The sequence below is a fragment of the Zootoca vivipara genome, chromosome 5 (assembly GCF_963506605.1).
Source record: "Zootoca vivipara chromosome 5, rZooViv1.1, whole genome shotgun sequence".
Classification (NCBI taxonomy): Eukaryota; Metazoa; Chordata; class Lepidosauria; order Squamata; family Lacertidae; genus Zootoca; species Zootoca vivipara.
The window spans coordinates 20,773,133-20,794,863 of record NC_083280.1 but is presented as its reverse complement, the minus strand read 5'-3'; the positions used below and the strand labels follow the sequence as shown (position 1 = coordinate 20,794,863).

General features: G+C 39.1%; 1 protein-coding gene across 2 annotated transcripts in view; it reads left to right on the top strand.

The window, feature by feature from the left end:
* RSRC1 (arginine and serine rich coiled-coil 1) overlaps nt 1–21,731 on the top strand; it is a 160,593-nt gene that overhangs the window by 76,238 nt on the left and 62,624 nt on the right. For both annotated transcript variants that reach the window (XM_035133475.2, XM_035133474.2), the window contains exon 6: nt 8,519–8,570. In XM_035133475.2, the coding sequence (XP_034989366.1) occupies nt 8,519–8,570 (52 nt within the window). The remainder of the gene's footprint in view (nt 1–8,518; nt 8,571–21,731) is intronic.

Sequence of the window (21,731 nt, the reverse complement as noted above, 5' to 3'; positions counted from 1 at the left end):
CTGAAAGAGGGTCGCTTACAAGACAAGTGGCATGGGTTCCCTATAGGCTTGAGCCCCTGTACTTCACTTTTAAGAAATTAAACTCAGCCCTCACCTCCTTTGAGACCTATACAGTACACAGCAAACAAACAAAACAGACATGGTTTCCTCCACGTTTTGTTCAGCATCTTCTTACAAAAATATTTCTCCCCACAAATAGCCCAAACCTCTTGTTTTAGGAAGACTTTGCTTTTTGTCCTCAACCTTACACGGGATCTTATTTGTTCATGAGCATGTGTTACCCAACAGGAATCCAACCATCTTCAGTACCATGACAAAAGAAGGGACCTATGTACACAATCCATTCCACTCCAGCTTTCACATATTTCCTTATAGGAACTCCGCTTTAGTGAGTGTGTTAAATTGGCAGCTGCCCGTGTTAGCTATATTGTGGACACAGTTCTGGCTATGGCAGCTATAGTATTCTAATAACTTGTGGTATGTCACCACTGCTCTTTCCTCCCAATTGTATGCTCTGCAGATTTATTAATTCTTAACTAATATTTATATAATCATATAAGGGGGTGTTTGCATGGTTTATAATATGCTCCCCCTGCCTGTTTTGGACCTTTAGGATATGGTATAGCTTCCAATCCAAGAAAACTGTTGTCCAGTTGCCTTTTCCCCCTTCCATTCAGGGATGCCAGCAAGATTTTCTGGACCCAGAACACCATCTGTAGATTAGGCCCTCTATACCCCTTGCAAAAGAAGACACAAATGTGCATCAAATTGAATAGGCTTTGTGTCATATGCTAATATATATTCTCTTTTGCTGGTGGGGTAGGGGACGTACAAGTATATACAGAGCCACACACATAATAATATGTCTGTCAGGCAAAATATCTACAGTTTAAGCTTTTCCCATAGTGTTGAAGGTGGGCAGACTTTGGAATACTTCTTACTGTGTCACACTTATGCCAGCCCAACTTCAGTTCTTATCTCTTATGAACTTCCATGGTTCTAGAGATACAGTATTTGTGGAGTAAGTGCCTGTGGAGGTATGTTACTTACTTTGTGGAATTAGCAATACTACTTTTGGGTTAAGATAGTGGTCTTAACCACTGGTCAAAATGGTAGCCTCTATTGGGGCGTCTGGTTATATGACCCCTGAGTGAACCCTCCTCTCTACAGTCAATGGCCCTTGGTTGCTCATGAACGCCACCAAAATTTGGCTTCAAGTAGAAAGATCTCCCCTTGGGAAAGACACTGGCAAGTACCTCCCATCAGCAGTATCCTGTTGTTGTCATTTAGTCGTGTCCAACTCTTCGTGACCCCATGGACCATAGCACACCAGGCACTCCTGTCTTCCACTGCCTCCCGCAGTTTGGTCAAACTCATGTTCGTAGCTTCAAGAACACTGTCCAACCATCTCGTCCTCTGTCGTCCCCTTCTCCTAGTGCCCTCAATCTTTCCCAACATCAGGGTCTTTTCCAGAGAGTCTTCTCTTCTTATGAGGTGGCCAAACTATTGGAGCCTCAGCTTCACGATCTGTCCTTCCAGTGAGCACTCAGGGCTGATTTCCTTCAGAATGGATAGGTTTGATCTTCTTGCAGTCCATGGGACTCTCAAGAGTCTCCTCCAGCACCATAATTCAAAAGCATCAATTCTTCGGCGATCCGCCTTCTTTATGGTCCAGCTCTCACTTCCATACATCACTACTGGGAAAACCATAGCTTTAACTATACGGACTTTTGTCGGCAAGGTGATGTCTCTGCTTTTTAAGATGCTGTCTAGGTTTGTCATTGCTTTTCTCCCAAGAAAAATAGCAAGCACAGTTCACATGCTAGGGAACAAAGAGAGGGTCGTGGCAAGGAGGAGTCTAAATCCCCCAGAGTAAGGAGGGTATTCAAAGCCAATGCAGTAAATACATAGCTAAGATACTTGTTCATACACACAAACACACTTTTGTATACAGACACACTAGCAGAATCTGGTAACAATAGAAGAACCAACTGAACAGCCATCATCGTCATACTCCAATCCATCTGCTAATACCAAGTTCTCTCAGATTGAATCAGAGTTTCTTGAATCCCAAATTCCTACTTGCAATGGACCAGAGCTCATTACAACTTGCAAGCAGGAAAATGGCTTTTCTACTCATGCAATCTGTGGATTCCAAAATAGTACACTCAAAAATATAACAAGGTTTCCATTGGATACTTCTACCTTAGAGTTCGTTGTTTTCTCAGTACTTAAGATTCTTACAGCTGACAAAAATTGAATTTATGCTGTGCTCTGCTGTATTCAAGTGTCATAAGTTGTTTTAAATGATATTCCCAAACAAGGCAACCTTCCTTTTTCTTATTAAAGCTTCTATTCAGTATAATTAATTTCTAGTTAATTAACAAGAATAAACCCTAATGAATCACAGAAATCTTTGGCTTATTCTTCATAATTACTTTTCCTTGACAGTTTATACTCCTAAATCTAATTGCGCAATATTAATTGTTACATAAATAATTAGATATACTTTAATGCAAAGCAGATTTGTTCTTCACCTACTTCATAAACTTGCCTGTTGTAAAATACGCAGTTATGCTGACCAAACTCTTTATTGTTATTCAGTTTATATGCTACATTAATTTCAGCACAGTGGCTTTGCAGTTGATATGTAACTTTTGTTTTTTAAAAATTGTTATTTAAAGTGCTTTATTCTGTTCATAGGGCGAGTCCAGTGTTAGTCATACTCAGAATAGATCCCTGGAAATTAATGGATTTTACTTAATCATTTTATTTCAGTGGGTATATTCTGACTAATATTGGATCTCTGCTATAAACTAAGAACTAATAATAACAGCATAAATAATAAGGCGTAAATGAGCATCACTGGTCCTAAACCAGAAACAGGTTATCAGCCGCTTACTAGAAGGGCGGCATGTCTGAAAATGTATGTGGTATGGAAGGGCACTAAAAAACTAATTTGGTCATTATTTATGCGACTGTAATCAGTTGCTGTACTTATGTACTCAGTAGAAATGTGCAGGCTAAATTTTGTCTTGATGTCAGTGTGAACTTACCCAGGTGATATGTAATACATGAATGGCTGTGATCGCTACCCCCTTAGTTCAATCAAAATAAAAAAATTCCTTCCAGCAGCACCTTAAATACCAACTAAGTTTTTTATTTTGGTATGAGCTTTTGTGTGCATGCACACTTCTTCAGATACACTGAAATAGAAGTCCCCAGACGCTTATATATAGAGAAAGTGTGGGGAAGGGTATCACTCAGAAGGGTGGTGGAAATGGGTGATTGACTGACTGATAGTTCAATGTTTCTGATTTGAGATACATAATGTGCCATGTTTTGCCTTTCGTTCTCCTGTGTTAGCTGTAGGGAGCTGCTTGTGCAGACACTGCCATCTTACTGAGGATTAATAGACTGAATAGTTGCAATTTCTCCTTTTTGCATTTGCAGAGCAACAACGGCGCAAACTAATAGTTAAAATTTCTGTAGATTCTCTTGCTGTTCAGTGCATATTTTTATATGTACACATGGGTTAGGAGTTAGCATCCCAGCTTGTAATGAGTCCTTTCCTGATGAGTAAATCTGCTAGTTTGTAGGTACTCTGGATTGTCACTTGATGTGTAGATACCTTGACAAGAAGGGCTTCACTCTCCTGTCTACCTCTGCAAGCTAAAATCCTTCCCAGCCTCCTATCTCATTATTTTCAGTTTCTAGTCTCTCTCTCCTTCATGCAAGCATGTATCTACGTATGGAAATGTTCATTTCCCCCCCCCACACACACAAGAGAGTTTGTTTGTTTGTTTGTTTGTTTGTTTGTTTGTTTGTTTGTTTTAGGAGTGGAATTGACTCCCACTTCTGAAAGCTGGCAGCTGTTCTGTTGTCTAGGCAGTTGGCTGATGTTCTTAGTGGTAAATAGATGTGAATCCTGTTTGTGAGGAGACTCCAGTCTGCAGTGTATCTTACACACACACACACACACACACACACACACACACACACACACACACACACGTAAGCACAACCTTTTCAAGAGCAACCAAAGGGTCTGGATACTAAGCCTTATAAGAAACAGTTGAGGGAATTGGGTATGTTTAGCCTGGTAAAGAGGAGACTTAGAGTCTATATCAGGCATCTCCAAACTTCGCCCCTCCAGATGTTTTGGACTACAATTCCCATCTTCCCCAACCACTGGTCCTGTTAGCTAGGGATCATGGGAGTTGTAGGCCAAAACATCTGGAGGGCCACAGTTTGGAGATGCCTGGTCTATATGATAGCCTTCTTCAAACATCTAAAGGTCTGTCACAGGAAGATGTAGCATGCGTGTTTTCTCCTTCTTCTGGAGGCTAGGACCCAAACCAATGGATTCAAGTTACAAGGAGATTCCAACTAAACACCAGGAAGAGCTTTCTGGTAGTAAGAGCTGTTCAACGGTGGAACAGTCTCCCATGAGAGGTGGTTGACTCTCCTTCCTTGGAAGTTTTTAAGCTGAGATTCCTGCATTGCAGGGGGCTGGACTAGATGACCCTCAGGGTCCCTTCCCAACTCTACAAATCTGTGATTTTGTGATAGGATTTTTATCTCAAGAGAGAACTTCCTGTATAGCTTAGACATATCCCATCGTGGGAATTTCTTCTACATGTCTCATTAAGGAAGAAAGAGATTAGGGAAGAACTTTAATCTCCACGACATACCACTTGTTCTCTGCAGAGATTGCATCCTTTTAGGAAATTATTTAAAAGTGATCTCTGTACATTTCTTCATTCATGTACTGTACATGAAATGCTTTCTGAAATGCTGTATGTGACTCTTAATTTTCAGTAGTACTTACAGCACATCATTCCTACAGGTTTCCAGTGTGGCTACTACTGAGTAGACATGGGTGTGCATTTAAGCCTTTCATATTGGGTTGGTATTTTTACTTATTTAGAAGATTCATATCCCATCATTTGCCTATAAAAGCCCCCAAGCAGGCTTGCAACATATGCCTGAATCATACTTTCCATTAAACCATAGTTGAAAACAAACAATGGTTTAATGCAAATGAGCAGTGTGCTAGTGCTCAAATGTTCCCACAGCACTTCTTCCCCTGGTTCTGCTGTGCTGCCACTTGTTGTAAACTCCGAACTCAGGTTTGAGGTTTCCTTTCTCCAAATAAATCACAAGCAGTAAGCCAAGAGCAAATGATGGTTACCACTCTGGGTTTGCGTTTTGATGTCATGAGACGCCAGACCCTGATTTCTCTCTGTCAGGAGGGGAAAGGAAGAAGAACTTTTCAGCAGTGTACACCAGCACACAACACATTCACTTTGAAACCGTAGTTTGTTTTTACTTGCCTTAATGTGATAATGCAAACTAGGCTATAGATTAAAAACAAATATGTGTTTATACAACAATACACAATTATGGATACCTAGCGCTGATATTAAAAGTATATTGGCTTTATTGGGACTTAAGTAGTTTTATTTAGCCTCCCCAGATTGCATCTTATTATCTACTTGGATCCCCCCCAAAGTCCTTATTACCTAAATTGATTTCTTTCATGTTTGTTTTTTCACTGGGGCTGTTGAAAACCATCAACTTCTGGAATTTCTAAAAAAAGAATAATATTTATATATCTTTTTGTATATAGAGCGAGTTTTATATATCAACTATGTTATATACACGAAATACAGCAAGTACTATAAGGCCAGATCAATCAACTAACATATTTATGCCTAATGAATCAATTTGTCTATTTTAATATGTGACCTATTATAGAATTTTCTTTGGGGACTAAAGGAAAACAAAACACTATTTCATTTCCCCCTTATCCTGCTGTTGTTATTATATATACTGAACCACACTGGCACAATCATTGTAAAAGGAATAAAGCTGAAGAGAATGATTGCTCCCAATTTATTCTAGCACTACCAACAGTAAGACAAAAAACTACTGCTATCCATTTAAAATTACATATTTATTATAAAGCTTTATATAAATCAGTTGTAATATTACAAGCTAATATTTTTTTCTAGTTGATTTTATTGGGTCCGTTTGGGGTTACCGGGTCCATTTTGTAATATTCATATCTGGATTTATAAGGCTGTGTTAGCAGAAGGCAAACTGTTCAGAATACTAGTAATGTAAATGCAAAATTTGTTGGGAGTCATAAAAAAGTAGTCAGGCAAATATAGTGATGGTTAAGTTCATGATTGGTGCACTGCATACTATCAAAATGGTCAGCTTGAGGATTCTTTACAATAGACACAATTCTGTGTAGCTGGAGACAATTTATGTTGTTGACGTAGAGCCAATTAAGATGCTCTCTAATTGGCACCATTAGGCAAACTAGTTTACATGTCCAGAGAAATATGAAATAATCATTCTTACTGCTCACATGAGCAGACTTTTGTACACTTGAGACCGTGTTTTAGTCTAAACCTTAGACTTTCTGAACAGACTGTTCGGTATTTTGCAGTTGAGCAGTATAAAGGCAATTTCTGTGGCTCAATACATAAGATGAATGCTGAATTCCATTTCTGGTTGTTGGTCAGTATTGATAATGATGATGCAGTGCTAGGTTTACATACTGTATTTATATATTGTTGTCGCTTGATTGGCTTTAAACAGGTCACATCATTTTTGTTATTTTGTTTCCTAAAGCATTGCTTTGAACAATTTTCAGTACTAGCTAATAAAAAATGAAATTTGCATGCTTTTGCATTTATTAAATATATATATAAAGTGTATATAAGGGTTGTATCCAATGTAAAGCTAAGTAACTTATTCTGTTGGTGCAAGGATTTATGTCTGCTTGCATTAAGATGTGTGGGGGGTGTGAGCTTGACTTTTGCATGCCCAGCTGCTCCCTAGCCCAAGGAGCAGAGGTTGACGATATTTTATCAATTAATTGAGCGAGTGATTTAACAAGATTTATATACCATTTGATTGTAATGGAATTTCTCTTCTCCTTGTCCAATGGCTTGGGACCTGTGTACCAAAAGCAAACCTTCACCAATTTCAATCTTGGGCATTGTTCGAAATTGCATGGGTGCCAGGCATGTTTAGCTACTGGTGCTGGTCCAGTTGTGAATATGTGGAAATTTCTGGGCACAAAGTTGGCAATTGACATCTCCATTGAGTCAGCTGACTCGTGCATAGCAAATGGCGTATGGACCTTTTGCTGGGCATCTTAGTCCGCCACCATCACATTAAGTGAAGTAAGTGCAGGGCTGAGTACAGGTATATTTGTCAGTGCTTCAGCCTTTCCCCAGGTCACCCAATGGAACTCACAGGCTACAGTTTAAAAACCTTTGCCTTAGTCCATAGTTAATACCATGTCCATTTCCACTGTGTGTGTTTCTCCTTCTTGCATACTGGGACAAGTGAATTGTTCAGTGAAGTTTTTAATGGTTCATGTTTTATTGTGTTTTTCATATTTTGTTGGGAGTTGCCCAGAGAGGCTGAGGCAACCCAGCCAGATGGGCGGCATATAATAAAAGTATTATTATTATTATTATTATTATTTGTTGTTGTTGTTGTTGTTGTTGTTGTTGTTGTTGTTGTAAGTGCAAGGTACAGCCAAGCAATGTAGTTTTGTTCATGAATTGTAGAATTGTAGGGACGCGGGTGGCGCTGTGGGTTAAACCACAGAGCCTAGGGCTTGCTGATCAGAAGGTCGGCGGTTCAACCCCGTGGTGGGGTGAGCTCCTGTTGTTCAGTCCCAGCTCCTGCCAACCTAGCAGTTCGAAAGCACGTCAAGTGCAAGTAGATAAATAGGTACCGCTCCAGTGGGAAGGTAAACAGTGTTTCCATGTGCTGCTCTGGTTTGCCAGAAGCGGCTTAGTCATGCTGGCCACATGATCCAGAAGCTGTCTGCGGACAAACGCCGGCTCCCTTGGCCTATAGAGCGAGATGAGCACCACAACCCCAGAGTCGTCCGTGACTGGACCTAACAGTTATGGGTCCCTTTACCTTTACCTAGAGTCCCCAAGGGTTATCTAGTCCAACGCCCTGGTGAATAGACATTCCGTTGTGTTGACCGTAACCTAGGTTTAAGGTGGTATTTGATGCCTAGCTTATACATCTCAGTTTCTAACTCTGATCTTGGGCCCTACACTTTGTAGAGGAGACCCTCTTGCTAGTGGTGCCACTGGCTGCTGCCCAGTTGGCATTGACCTTTGACAAGGACTTTTCAGTGGCAGTTCCCTGTTTGTGGAATGTCCTCCCTGGTGAGATGCATCTGTGTCCCTTATTACTAACTTTCAGGAGGAATTTAAAAACATTTGTGTTTAACCAGGCATTTGGCAGCTAGAAGATACTGTTCCTGGCAACCTTGAAATTATCAGCTCTGAGAGTATGTGACTGCATAACAAGTTTTTAGATGGTTTAAATATGTTTATATTTTAAGTTTTATAATATCATCTGTTTTATCATTTTGGTGTTTGCTGTCTTGGACTCCTTTGGGAGAAATGGCAGGTTGCAAGTTTCATTAAAAAAATAATAATGGTTATTCCTTTTTCCTCCCTTTTTCTAGTCCGCTGCTGAACAGGCGAAAGCTAGATTACAGTTGGTTCTTGAAGCTGCTGGTAAGTAAATGGATGGAAGCAATAATATTGTTTAAGTGCCTCTCAGCAATGGTACCCAGTTTTGGAGTACCTTATCTCCTCAGATTTGACTGGCTTTGATCCTATCCATTTATTGATGCTAGATGAAGCTTTTATTCTTCTTCTAGGCCTTTGAGTTACGGAATCTTTTGACCTGTGTTGTATTATTTTAACTGAGAATTGCATGTTTTGTTTTTATATTTTGGCTCATTCATGTAATTCAAAAGTTTCCTGTCTTGAGGTCTTTTGACCAAGGGTGTGATATAAATCTTAAAAATAAATACATAAAAGTATTATGGCAGTACAGTAACTAAAGGAGACTGTAATCCTGTTCACACTTACCTGAGAGTAAGCCTCAATGAACTTAATGGAACTTTCTTCTGAATAAACCTACTTCGGATTGTGTGGTCAATTAGCAGAACTGTCATTTAAATACATTTAATAGAGGTGCTACAGTTCTCTATTTGTATCTATGCCTATATACAGTGGTACCTCTACTTACGAATTTAATGCGTTCCGAACGCACATTCGTAAGTCGAAAAAAATTGTAAGTCGAATCCCATAGGAATGCATTGGGAGAAAAAAATCGTAAGTCGAAGCAACCGTATCTAAAAATTTGTACGTAGAAAAAATCCTATCTAAACCGCATCCAAGATGCCAGACGGAGCTCCGTTTGTAAGTAGAAACATTCGTAAGTAGAGTTATTCGTAAGTAGAGGTTCCACTGTACAACAAAACATCAGAGAGCTGCTGATCATGGAGATAATGATCTAAAAGAAATGTGTATACCTTAGCCTAAAAGACAAAAGCGAAGGTTTTTTAAACTATCTACTCTGTCATATAAGAACATATTTTACTTTTCTGCCTTTGCGTTTTCTTATTAGTATTTGAACCTAATGGTGGAATATATAGTAACCATTCTAGGGGATGCTGTTTTACAGAAATCTTTTGTTCAATAGCAAAACTTTTTTTCCCCCAGTTTCCAATAAATGCTCACATTCTTCAGTGTAGCATCTTCTCCGTCATAGTTTGAAACATATGCATTGTTCTCCCATTCTTTTAATATGTCTCTGAAGCATATAATTATAAAGTAGATGTGACAGGGCAGACCTTGAAAAGCACAATTTGTTTATACTGCTCTGAGCTGTCACACCTCATTTTTTAATTTAACACCTCGAGAATGTATTAAAGATACTATGAATTTTTTGTCATTGTGATCAGAAGCCTGTAGATTTCGAGGCATATTTGAGGTTCTTGTGACACTTTTTAATCTAAAAAATTTAAAATTGGAGTTTAAACCTTAGGTCCAGATTACTCTTAAATGAATTATGGGATTGGAAAATACATTAAAGTTATTCATGAAATTTGAAATCTCTTTCCTAACTTTTAGTTGAACATTGAAAAAACAAGTGCATAAAGTACATTGGATTCCTTTTGTAAAATTAGGGATTATGTTGAACAATATTGGAAATCAACATTTTATTATTTATGCTTTCTTGTTCTGTGAGGAGTGAAAATTTTATACACCCACACCTATTTAACTGTATGGTTGTAACACATATTAAGATCTTCATTTATGTTTCATAAGCTTTCTCTCATGTTTTGAAATACTAAACCTTTCTAGCGTTCAAGTAGCAAGTTGTTAGCCTAGGAAATCATATGTAATCATATACTTTAGTTTGGAAAACTGGTATTTCATAGTTCGCACAAAGTTTCTTCCGTTTTAGTAACCATTGCAAGTGTTAATGTGTGCAACATCATTAGCATATCTGAGTATTCAACAAAAATTTCTGAATTTCTGACAGAGTGTTTCTGTTTGATTTTTAAAGTACAGACAAAGGTTTTCAAGGCACATGTAAAAAGAGTTTAGGGATAGTATTTTGGGGTTTATTTGTTTTAGTTTGTGTATTTGAAAGCACTTCATGTTCCTGGTCTATTTATCATGTTAATGGTGCTTTCAGTTAATTTTATATAAAGTTTAATAACTACTTAGTCACTCTGGAACTTAACGTAAGGTATGCCTTCAAGAAGCCTAACTACTAATCTGTGTTTATAAGAGCACAAATCTAGTTTATATTGCTTGGATATTGGTAAGAGATTTCATGTTAATGACAGACTGTAGATACATTTACACAGTAAGGATAATAACTTAAGTCACATAAGTGTTTTTAATGAGTTGTTAAAGAAACTAATTTTGTGCTCGTAAGAACTGCCACTCAGAAAGGATTATTGCTATCAACTATAAATTTATATTTGAGTGACTTTATTTACTTATTCCTCTCAATAGTTAGACAGAAGAAAGCCATTTTAGCATAGTCTAACAATATCACAGCAACTTAGCAGATGTTAAGCAGGCAGTAGCTGAATGTTAATTTTGAGAGGGTAGTATGTTTAAGCCTATCTGAAGTATGTTGCATGTGCGCTTTCCAAGCTTAGTTACAATGCTGTCTCTCTTGGGAGAATTTTAAAGCTAAACCTCTTTCTTTTTGCCACTCTATATGGACTCTCTCGTCAGTATAAAGCAGATCATCCCTAGGCTAAAGCTCTTCAGCTTTTGTTATTGGGCTCTGTAGACCTGTAATTAGGCCTCCTGGCAAGCCTTGGAGTCCAGTTAATGGTCATATGGAGTTTCTATGAGGCAGACTGGCTTTGTATAAATCCTTCGCTGGAATATGTTTATGGGTCACTTCCTACCAGGACCATGTTTTGTCCTTGTGCCCTATAGGCTGACAAGGAACAGGTTCCCTTGACCATGGACAGCTCAGTTTGCTGCTCACAATCTACTCAGCTAATCCCCAGTGTAAACAGAGGATTTAGCATAGCTTCTGTCACTTACAGTTGCCAAACCACTTGGGTGTCTCTGATTTCTTTTCCAGAATTCATTATTGAATGACAGAGAACCATAAAAGGATTCGTGCTTGTTGGTATATTAAATGTATCCCATGTCTCTCAAACACTTGAGAGGCAGCATTCAAAAAAATTGGATTTCCTATTCTGATAAGAAATTATTAATAGTTTATAAAATAACATATTTTGAATAATTGTGGTTTTATTTAAGAATGTGATTTTGAAAAAAATAAAATAGATGTGAACATTTGTGAACTGTTAATTTCTACTACCGTATAAAAACATAGTGAAAATCTGCCATATTGGTAAGATTCTCTTCTGCTGCTTATAAAGACAATTACAAAAGTTGATTGATGTGAGCTTTCAAAGGTCCTGAGTTGAAATGCCTGTCTGATCTGTGTGTGGAATCTGCATTTCAAATCTGTTTCTAAAAGAGCATGCAAAATACTGTATTTTAAAGACAGAATTGTTGATAGTTTAAAGCAGACTTCAGAATAGAGATGTTAATATGACATTAGCAATATGTGGTAAAAACTGACAGAGGAATAATGAATGTTTTATATTTAATGGAGCTGTTTGACAGCTTATCTGCCTGTTTGGCTGTTTAACTCATTATCCTGTGATTATATAGCCAGTTTGTTCCAGTTAACTCTGCATCACATTTTTTAAAAAGAAAATGTTCCTATAAATGAATTGGACAGATAAAATACAAATATATTAGTGTTAGCTGCTGCAAATGTGTTAGGGCATTTCTTGTATGGTTGTCTTCAGTCTTTCATGAAATAATTCTTAAGAACGACAAATCTGTATTTGTTCAGTCTTTCCTAATAAGTGGTCTACAATCCATGGTTCCAAAATGGTTCGTGACAGATGTGGCTTAGAAGACCACATACGTAGACTGTATGATTTTAGTCTGGTGGAACTAATAGGATCACTCATTACTTTATAGATTCTTGCTTATTTTTCCTTTAATGAAAATTGCTTAGTTAAATTGGGTGGCCTTTTTCTTCCAGTGTTCAATGGTTATGCAAAGCCATTTTTAAGGTAGGTGGTAACAAATAGGGAAATAGTACAATTTTCCTGTACATAGTACAAAATGGAAATGACTAGTTTAAGGGATGGAGCAACAAATACAAGGGGAAAACTTTTCCCCAAAATAGAATTTTATTAATAGAATAAAATAGGTGGAAAAATGCAAGTCTACAGTTCAAAGTTGTCCCAGAGGCAGGCAGTTCTGAAAAATGAATGCAATGTGGGGTTTTGCTTGCATTAAGATGTGATTGATTGATTTTACAATACCCCTTGATTGTTGTAAAACCTCAAAGCAGTTTACAGAAAGAATAAAGCAATAGCATCTGTAAAGCACAGTTAAAACCAACTATTTAAAACATTTTAAAATAATTAAAATGAATGATAAGATGAAAACCAGATTAAAAGACATGTTAACAGTCTACTTGTGTGAATAAACTTGCCTAAACAAAAGGTGCCTAAAAGAGTACAGTGAAGATGCCTGTGTGATGTCGATAGGCAGGGAGTTCCAAAGTGTGCGTACTGCCACACTAAAAGATTGATTTCCTACAAATGCAGAAGGCGTATTGTGGCATGCCAGTTCTATAGATTGAAGCAGTTGAAGCGGCATATATGGGGGCAAGGCGATCTCACAAGTAAACTGGTCCCGAGCTGCTAGGGGCTTTATATACTAAGAGTAAAACCTTAAACTTGACCCAGTAGCAAACTAGCAACCTTTGCAGGTCTCTGAGCAGAGTTGTTATATGCTAACAGGGTCTTGCTTCTGTTAGCAATTGTACCGCAGCATTCTGCGCCAACCGCAGCTTCTGAATCAAATGCAAGGAAGCCCATGTGGAGAGCATTGCAGTAATCCAATCTTGAAGTGCATGAACTAATGCTTTTTCAGCCCAGGAACATTTGTGGCTGTTGTGTCAGTTGCAGCTGATAAAAGGTGCTTCTAGGCATTGAGGCAACACTTGGCCCTCTAGTAACAAAGCTGGATCCAGAAGCAACCCCATACTGCAAACCCGCTACTTCAAGGGAACTGGAATTGACCGATATTTTGGACACAGGAGCCCTACAGTGCCTCAATCATGCCAGGGTTCAAGCACCAGCTATTTAGAAGAAGGATCAGCTACTGGAAAATTGAGCCAAATCTGGTTCTCCCCCACTCCCTTTCCAGTCTAACCAAAGCAAAGGCAAAAGAGGTATATGGAGGAATGTTATTTGGCAACAACACTTGGTAGCTAGCCATTGTGGGTACAGGAGCTCGAACTTTTGCTTACTGCACCCCATTCCACTCTCAAAGGGAACCTCTGGCAAAACGAGTTAGTGATCCCATGGATTTTGAGCTAGTGAAGTTCCTTTCTTGATGGGAAGGGTGAAGAGAGGGCCTGCATGTTGTACTCTAAACACAAGAGTGTCCATTCACTAACCCATCTGTCATTTACTGTGCATGCATAAGGTCCCAAGTCCAATCTCATATTTAAAAATTATGTAACAAGTTATGGGCCAGACCTCTGCCTGACTGCCTTGGGAGCCACTCCACATCATACTGGACAATACTGGGCTAAATTGGCCAGTGGTCGGACGACTCCATATGTTGAAATATAAAAATTAAAATTGATCAAATTTGAAATTAATTTCCATTGAAAAACTTAGCAATATGCTTTGGTTGCTGTAGCACAGATGGGTTACAGGCAGCATGTGAAATGCAATATGAGATCTGAGATTATGGTGGTTCTCTCACAGAACTGGTTCATGGTAAGCCCATTTTTCAGGCCCATCTCTAATCAAAAGGCACACCACGAATCAGTTATGAAATTATCTGAAATCCTAATACTTTAACCTAACTTATATTAGGTTTAGATGACTAACAGAATTATAATGAAGTATTTGGAAGGAAAATATACCTCAAAGATTCTATTTTTATAGTGGTGGGTAAAGTCTAAAATTTTATTTTCCAGATAGTACAAGGGTTAAAGAATGGGGTATTGTGTGTATTTTTAATAATTTTTCTAGCTGACCTTATTGATTTCAGAATTGGTCCCAAACTTTTCAGAATTGCTGTTCTAGCTATAATTTTTCTAGCTCCAAAAAGGTAACTTATGCGTAGATTATAACTATAGGATTTTGAAAATGTTGTAACATATGGTAGAAATCATTCTGATGCAAATGTGTGCTAATTATGTGCAGCTGAATCTTGCATGCTTGCCATTGATCTCAAGTCAAATACAAATTTGTGGTTATCTTAAGTTATTTATATCTATTTGTATTTAGCAAAGTTTGCCAAGAAATTTATTTATATATACAGTATACACATACATACATACATACATACATACATACATACATACATACATACATACAGTATAGGCTGTTGAGCTAATGCACAGCAATGGAGATGGTGATTCAGAACAACGAGAAGCCCTTATCATTTTTTAAAGAAAGAATTGCTATTCTGTGAGGAAAGGTCTTTCATTTGCTTCATATTTTATATTTAAATACTACTTGTTTCATTTCTTTGTACAAGTGTCTACTTTGTGTATATACAGCTCAGTCCTAAGCATTATTCTTCAGAAGCAAGAATATGCTACAAGTGCATAGGAGTATAAAATTAGGCCAAATGCATTTCTCTCGTGGATGACAGAGGTCTCCAAACAGGCAGTGCAGCTTCGCGCACAGCTTGGAGACAGGAAACACCTAAAGCTTACCGTAAACAGAAGACTTTGTTCCTCCCCTCTTGCTCATACTCAGTCTCCTTACTGAGCACCCTGTTTTTCTTTACTTTTTTCTGCTCCCCATAGCTGCCTTGTATCATTCTCCAAGTGTTTGGATACAGTGGTACCTTGGGTTACAAACACTTCGGGTTACAGACTCAGCTAACTCGGAAGTAGTACCTCGGGTTAAGAACTTTACCTCAGCATGAGAACAGAAATCGTGCGGCATGGCGGCAGCGGGAGGCCCCATTAACTAAAGTGGTGCCTTAGGTTAAGAACGGTTTCAGGTTAAGAATGGACCTCCAGAACGAATTAAGTACGTAACCAGAGGTACAACTGTAATAATAATAATAATTTATTTCTACCCCGCCCGTGTAGCTGGGTTTCCCCAGCCACTCTGGGCGGCTCCCAACAGAATATAAAAAAACATGACAAAACATCAAACCTTAAAAGCATCCCTAAAGAGGGTTGCCTTCAGATGTCTTCTAAAAGTCAGATAGTTGCCCCACTACCGAGAAGGCCCTCTGCCTGGTTCCCTGTAACCTCACTTCTCACAGTGAGGAAACCGCCAGAAGGCCCTCTGAGGTGGACCTCAGTGTCTGGCTCTTTTTTTAAAAAAAGAGAGCCCTCTTTACCTTATCTGCCTTCATTTCCCTGCCCCACTGCAAGAGGAAAAGACTCTCTCCAACCATGTTTCTCCATGGGGAAAATTCCTCCTGCCTTGTGCTCCAAAGTGCCTTTGGGCAATCAAAAAGCCCATGGAGGGCAGCACTGAATGATAGCCATGGTCAGTGTCCAGCTGCTTGAGATTCTCTTGTCTTTATCAGCAGTATGAAAATGGCAGCCATGGCAATTTTGAAGAAGGGACCACTACTCTCATTCTATTGTTTGTGTCCATGGCAAGTGGCAGAGAGCACTTTGGAGTACCACTGTGCTCTTCAGTTCAGCCAGTTCTGCAGGAGACCCTATCCTCATACATGGAAGTTGCTGTCATTGCTCAGGTTTCATGGCTCCATTTCATGGCTCCAGGTTTCATGGCTCCATTTCAACCCTCTAAGGACCAATATGCCCACAAGGCTTCTGAGTTGCCCAAGGCTCCCCCCCCCTCTGCTGCTGCTTTCTGCCCCAGCAATGTTCATATATTCAGCAGACTACATCCAAGCCTCCTCTCACTGAAGTAATACAACTGAAGAAGACTGTGCTGACTGATAACGCATCTGAATTATCCAAAAGGGAAGTACCCAAATTTGTGAGAGGCAGACTTCAAGGAAGTGCTGGTCAAAACCACCAGCAATGGAAAATTCATTCACTCACAAAAAAGAGAAAGAAAAAATGCTTCCCCAGACATTCCTCTGGTCTCTTCCAGTACTTTCATGATCCTACAGACATGGGAGAAACTTCAGAGGTGGTGAGCCTTCATGTAACTGTCCCAGATTCCAAGAATGATCCCAGCAGACCCATCACTCCTGATGCACCTCCATCCACTCACCAGGGTCTCCAGCAGCTGTTCGGACTCCTTCCACTTGTCACCAGAAGGAGGGATACTCGCCAGGTTTCCTCAAAGGTAGTTTCCTCAGAAGATACCTTTTCTGGTATTCAGTTTTTTTCATGGTAGCAAAAAAGGATGGATCCTGGAATGCAGTACTTGACCTCAAATTTCTAAACCAGTTTGTGGAAGCTTAAGATGGAGATGCTATCCTCCATCAGAGAGGCTCTCCACCCAAAAGACATTCTAGGCTGAAAAGACCTAATGGAGACCTATTTGTATAGCCTGTTATTCACAAGACATTGACTGCTGCTATGCTTCTCCTACAATGACTTCCATTACTAGTACTGTGTATTTACAAAGGTAATAGACACAGCAGTGCAGATTCTTCAGCCTCAGGGTGTACATGCATACCCTTACCTGGACAACCTCTTGTTCTGCTCTACAAGTCTCTCTCACAGGCACTTCCATGTAATGCTAGCCCATCTAAAGGACCATTTTTCTTCTTGTCAACTCCTCAAAGAGCCGTCTCCCTCCCACCAACTTCAACACTTGGGAGCATTGATGGACACGGAGTAGGGTTGCATCTCTCTCTCCCAGGAGGGTATCCATGATCTTTGCATGCCCACTCAGCAGACATCATGCAGCTATCCCAACTCCTGGACATGATGGCCTCAGCCATAGGCATCTTACCCTGGACATGTCACCACTCCCACCCACTCCAGGGCTCCTTCTCCATTTCCAGAGAGATAGTGCTCACAACCATCACTGCTGAATTTTGCACTCCAAATACATGAAAAATTCTTTCGGACAATGGCAACTAGATGAATACTTGTGGAAAGGCATTCCTTTGCAGGCCTCCCCCTCCCTCAATCATCAAGTGTTAGGAGCTAGGGAGCCTATTGCCAAAGCCAGAACATACATGGCAAGTAGTCAGCACTGGAAGCTCAAAGAAACATCACACTTCTACTGTTCCTGTTCTCTGTGCTTTTCCTCGAAGTGGGATTGAGCCTCAACAGGAGGAGAGAAGAGAAGTCTTCTGTTAAAGCTTTGGGCATTTTCTGTCTCCAAGCTGCATTACCTTTTAGGAGAACTCTCATTATCTGCAAAGAAATACCATTTATGATTAAAAAAATAACAACTGTTCTTTCTCTAAAACCCTAAAACTTTCAGTGATGTAACTCACCTGTAAATCCCTGGATGCTTATCATCCTTCAGTTTTGATATTCAAAAGAAGCAATAGTGGAGAGGTTTTGGTTACAGTTTTATAGTGTATATGCCCGTATCATTTTTTATTTTTAAAAAATAATCTATTCAGTACACGGTCTCTTTCTCATGGTCATGCATAAAATTTATGAATGTATAGGGACACTATTTGCTCTTTGAATGTGAAATCTGTCAAAATCTGCATCTTAATCTATGGAATGGTGATTATTACTTTTGTCTCAGAGAATACGCCGGCTCCCTTGGCCAATAATGTGAGATGAGTGCACAACCCCCAGAGTCGGTCACGACTGGACCTAATGGTCAGGGGTCCCTTTACCTTTACCTTTACCTCGGAGAATAAGAGAATATTTTTAGGGAAACGTTTTAGATCACTGATCTATTCAAAATGATATTTTTTAAAAAACTTACTGCTTTTAAAAATAAAACTTTGCAACATTTAATGCAATTAAACCTGAAAGTTCCCTTCAGCAGTCGTAGTTCTGTTGTAACTCACTGGCTAGAATTATGGAAACAGAGCAGGTTTGCCTCATACTGAATTATTGGGCAGAATACTGCCTGCATGTTTTTCCTTGTATAAGGAAAAGAGCTAGAAACCTGTTGTTGTTTTATAAAATTTGTATACCACCCTATACCTCTAGATTTGAGGGCGGTTCACAACATAAAATCTATCTATCTATCTATCACCTATCTGTCCATCTATCTATCTATCCATCCATCCATAATAAAAATCAAAACAACAACAACAAACCAATAACCCCCACTTCCACAGCACATTTAAAAGGGCATCGGATGTCCATATGCAAAGGCCTAGTTAAAGAGGAACATCTTTGCCTGGCGCCTAAAGGTGCCAGCTGAACCTCCTTGGGGGAACATTCCACAAGCATTTCCCCTCACTGAACCGGAATGTTCAAGGAAGGGGCCTGCAGGTTCCCAGAGACAGACAGATCTGCAAAGACACTCACAGAGGCATTCTCACAGAGACAGGTACATGATACAGAGTTGAGAGAACTCAGTTCACTCGTATACAACTTCCTCACTTGGAAGCACAGCAGGAAACTTAGAAAAACAAACACGCTATCCTCACACAAGATGAAGCTGGTCCCTAGTGCAATGGGAGAGCAAGTTAGTGGTAGAGCAACTTCTTGGCATGTTTTGCCTCAGTCAATTTACAGTAGAAAGTCGGTCTTGTTGAGAACAGAACAATCTTATGCAGTTGTACACCTATTTACATGTAAAGGATAGCTTTGTTTTTCTGTCTCTGTACTTTCATTATAAATCATCTGAACTAATTTCTCTGTTGAACAAGAATGCTTTTAACGCAGGTAATAAAATCATTGTGTTATTGAAACAGTATTTATCACTTTCTCATTAAATACAGAGAAATAAGAGTGCCATTTTTTACCAAATAGTTTCATTTGCTCATATTTTCTTTGTTGACCCAAATGAATGAAATTAGAATAAACAATCTTGGAGTCATTTGTAATCAAGAGCTGATTAATGGAGTTTGGTTTCCTAGCCATTATTCATTCATGAACACCTGATATCTTTCCCATAAACAAATTGTGTTTGTCCAAATTAAGAAATTAAATGAAGCATTTGATGAGTTTATGATTGACCCTTCTAAGTTGGAGCCCATTAGTCAATGTCGTTATCATACAAAACTGTTTGACTAATGTGCTGTCTAAGAAGCATGTGGATTTATTATGATTTCTGATTAATGCATGCTGCAAGCCAAATTACTAGATTGTAATAATTTTTGATTCTCATTTTAGCAGTCACTGAAGATTTTCATCTCTGATGAAATGCATTTATGTCCCTTCAGATTTAGAGTTGATTATGAGGTGTTGGCTGAATAAATCTTTAGATATTACATTGTACATTTGCAAAGGCATATTTTCTCAAAACACTCATATTACTCACTGCAGCCTTTGCATAAAAATCCACTATCTCAAGCCTGTAAATATTTTAATGTCTTTTCTCTCTCTCCAAGTATGTTATAGGTTCTTACCGTAATATGTACGGTATGTTTAGTTTAATGTGTAGTTTTGGTCTGTTATAATTAGTCATTCAAAAATTATGTTTAAAAGTGCTAGGGTTGCAAAGTAAGAGACTTGATAATTACAGATTCCCAGTCTTGTGGCTTTTCCAGAGGTCAGTCTAATGGTGACAGTTACTCCTGGTCATGGTGCTTCATTTCATTCCTCAGAAAATGTATTTGCTGTTCGCAAATTGTTAATGAAAACAAACAGCCTAATACCATAGCCTTGTGTGTGTGTGTGTGTCCGCATCTTAAGCCATGGGTAGTGTTTGACTATGACCAAAGCAAAGGATCTACCCGCTGCCCCATCTGGGTAGAATAAATAAGGCAATGTTTTAAGTGCACTGGCCCCATGTTGTTTAGAGCTTTCTACACCAATAGTAAGACTTTGAAGATGACTCAGTAGTGTACTGGCTGCCAGCGCAGCTCCATCAACGCAGGTGTTACATGTTGGTGGTATCCAACATCTGATAACAATCAGGCTGCAGAATTCTGCACCAGCTGCAGCTTCTGAACTAGCCTCAAGGGTAGTCCCACACACAGCACATTATAGTCATCTATCCACAAGATTACCAGTACTTGACCAAGCTCTCTTGATCCAGTAACAGCTGATGCACCATTCAAAGCTGGCCACTGAGGAAATCTGAGCCTCAAATGAGAAAGTTAGATCCAGGAGTGATCTAAGCTGTGTACCTGTAGCTGTGTAGCTGCAGCTTCAGAAGGAGTGCAACCTTGTCCAGAACAGGCAGCTGACCTATTTCCCAGACATGAGAATTGCTCATCCATAGTATTTCCATCTTGCCAGGCATCAGTCCCAGAAGTTAAAGAGAAATGGGGCTGGGCATCATCAGCATACCAGGGACACCCTAATAGTCACACCTAATAGCCACACACTCAGCAGCTTCATATAAAAGTTAAATAGCATCTGTAGTTGTACCGTGCCTTGTGGCACCCTGTAACACAAGGGTCAGGGGGCAGAGAGACACTTTCCCAATGCTGTTCTCTGAACCCAACCTTATAGGTAGGATCGGAACAACTGTAAAACAGTGTCCATGAGTACCCACCCCACAGAGGTATTGCAATAGAATACTATGCTCGGTGGTAAGAAAAGCTTCTGAGAAGTAAGATCATGCATCAGGACAACTAAGGCTGATTCGGTTCTGAAAGGGGACCTAAATCCAGGTTGAAATGGTCCAGATAGCTAGTCTCTTCAAAGAATCCCTGCTTTCTGGGCAGTGCTAATACTTCTAGGTTTCTCCCATGCCTGTAATCTGTACTGTGGCCTCACAAAATTCTCCTATGTCCTTGCTCCCCCACCATCAGAACTCTTGGTTGAGGAAGGGATTTAAAGAACACTGTATTATTATTATTATTATTATTATTATTATTATTATTATTATATTTTATTTAATATTTTCACTGAGACATAAAGAAAAGAAAGAAGTGCTTGAAACTGTGATACAATAGACATAAGGGTATATAAGTAGTACAGTTATTCTAGCAAGTATAAAATTATTAATAAGTCATAATGGGTTCCAAATATCATTCTATTTATCCACACACAACCTGTGTCTAAAAGCAATCTGTTTTATGTTGCAAAAGTTATCCTAGAGCACTTAAGATGCAGTTTGTTGGTCTCCTGTCTCTCCTCCGCCCCCAGGAAAGCCACACAAACAGATCTCCTCTTGTCTCCTTGGATTATCAGCAATCTGTAAAACAGGTTCATGAGATATAAGAGATGCTTTTGTTTTGTTTTTAATCACTTAAAAAGAGCACATAACATTTATAAGCACTGTAAAAACGTAGTGATGTAGGGTA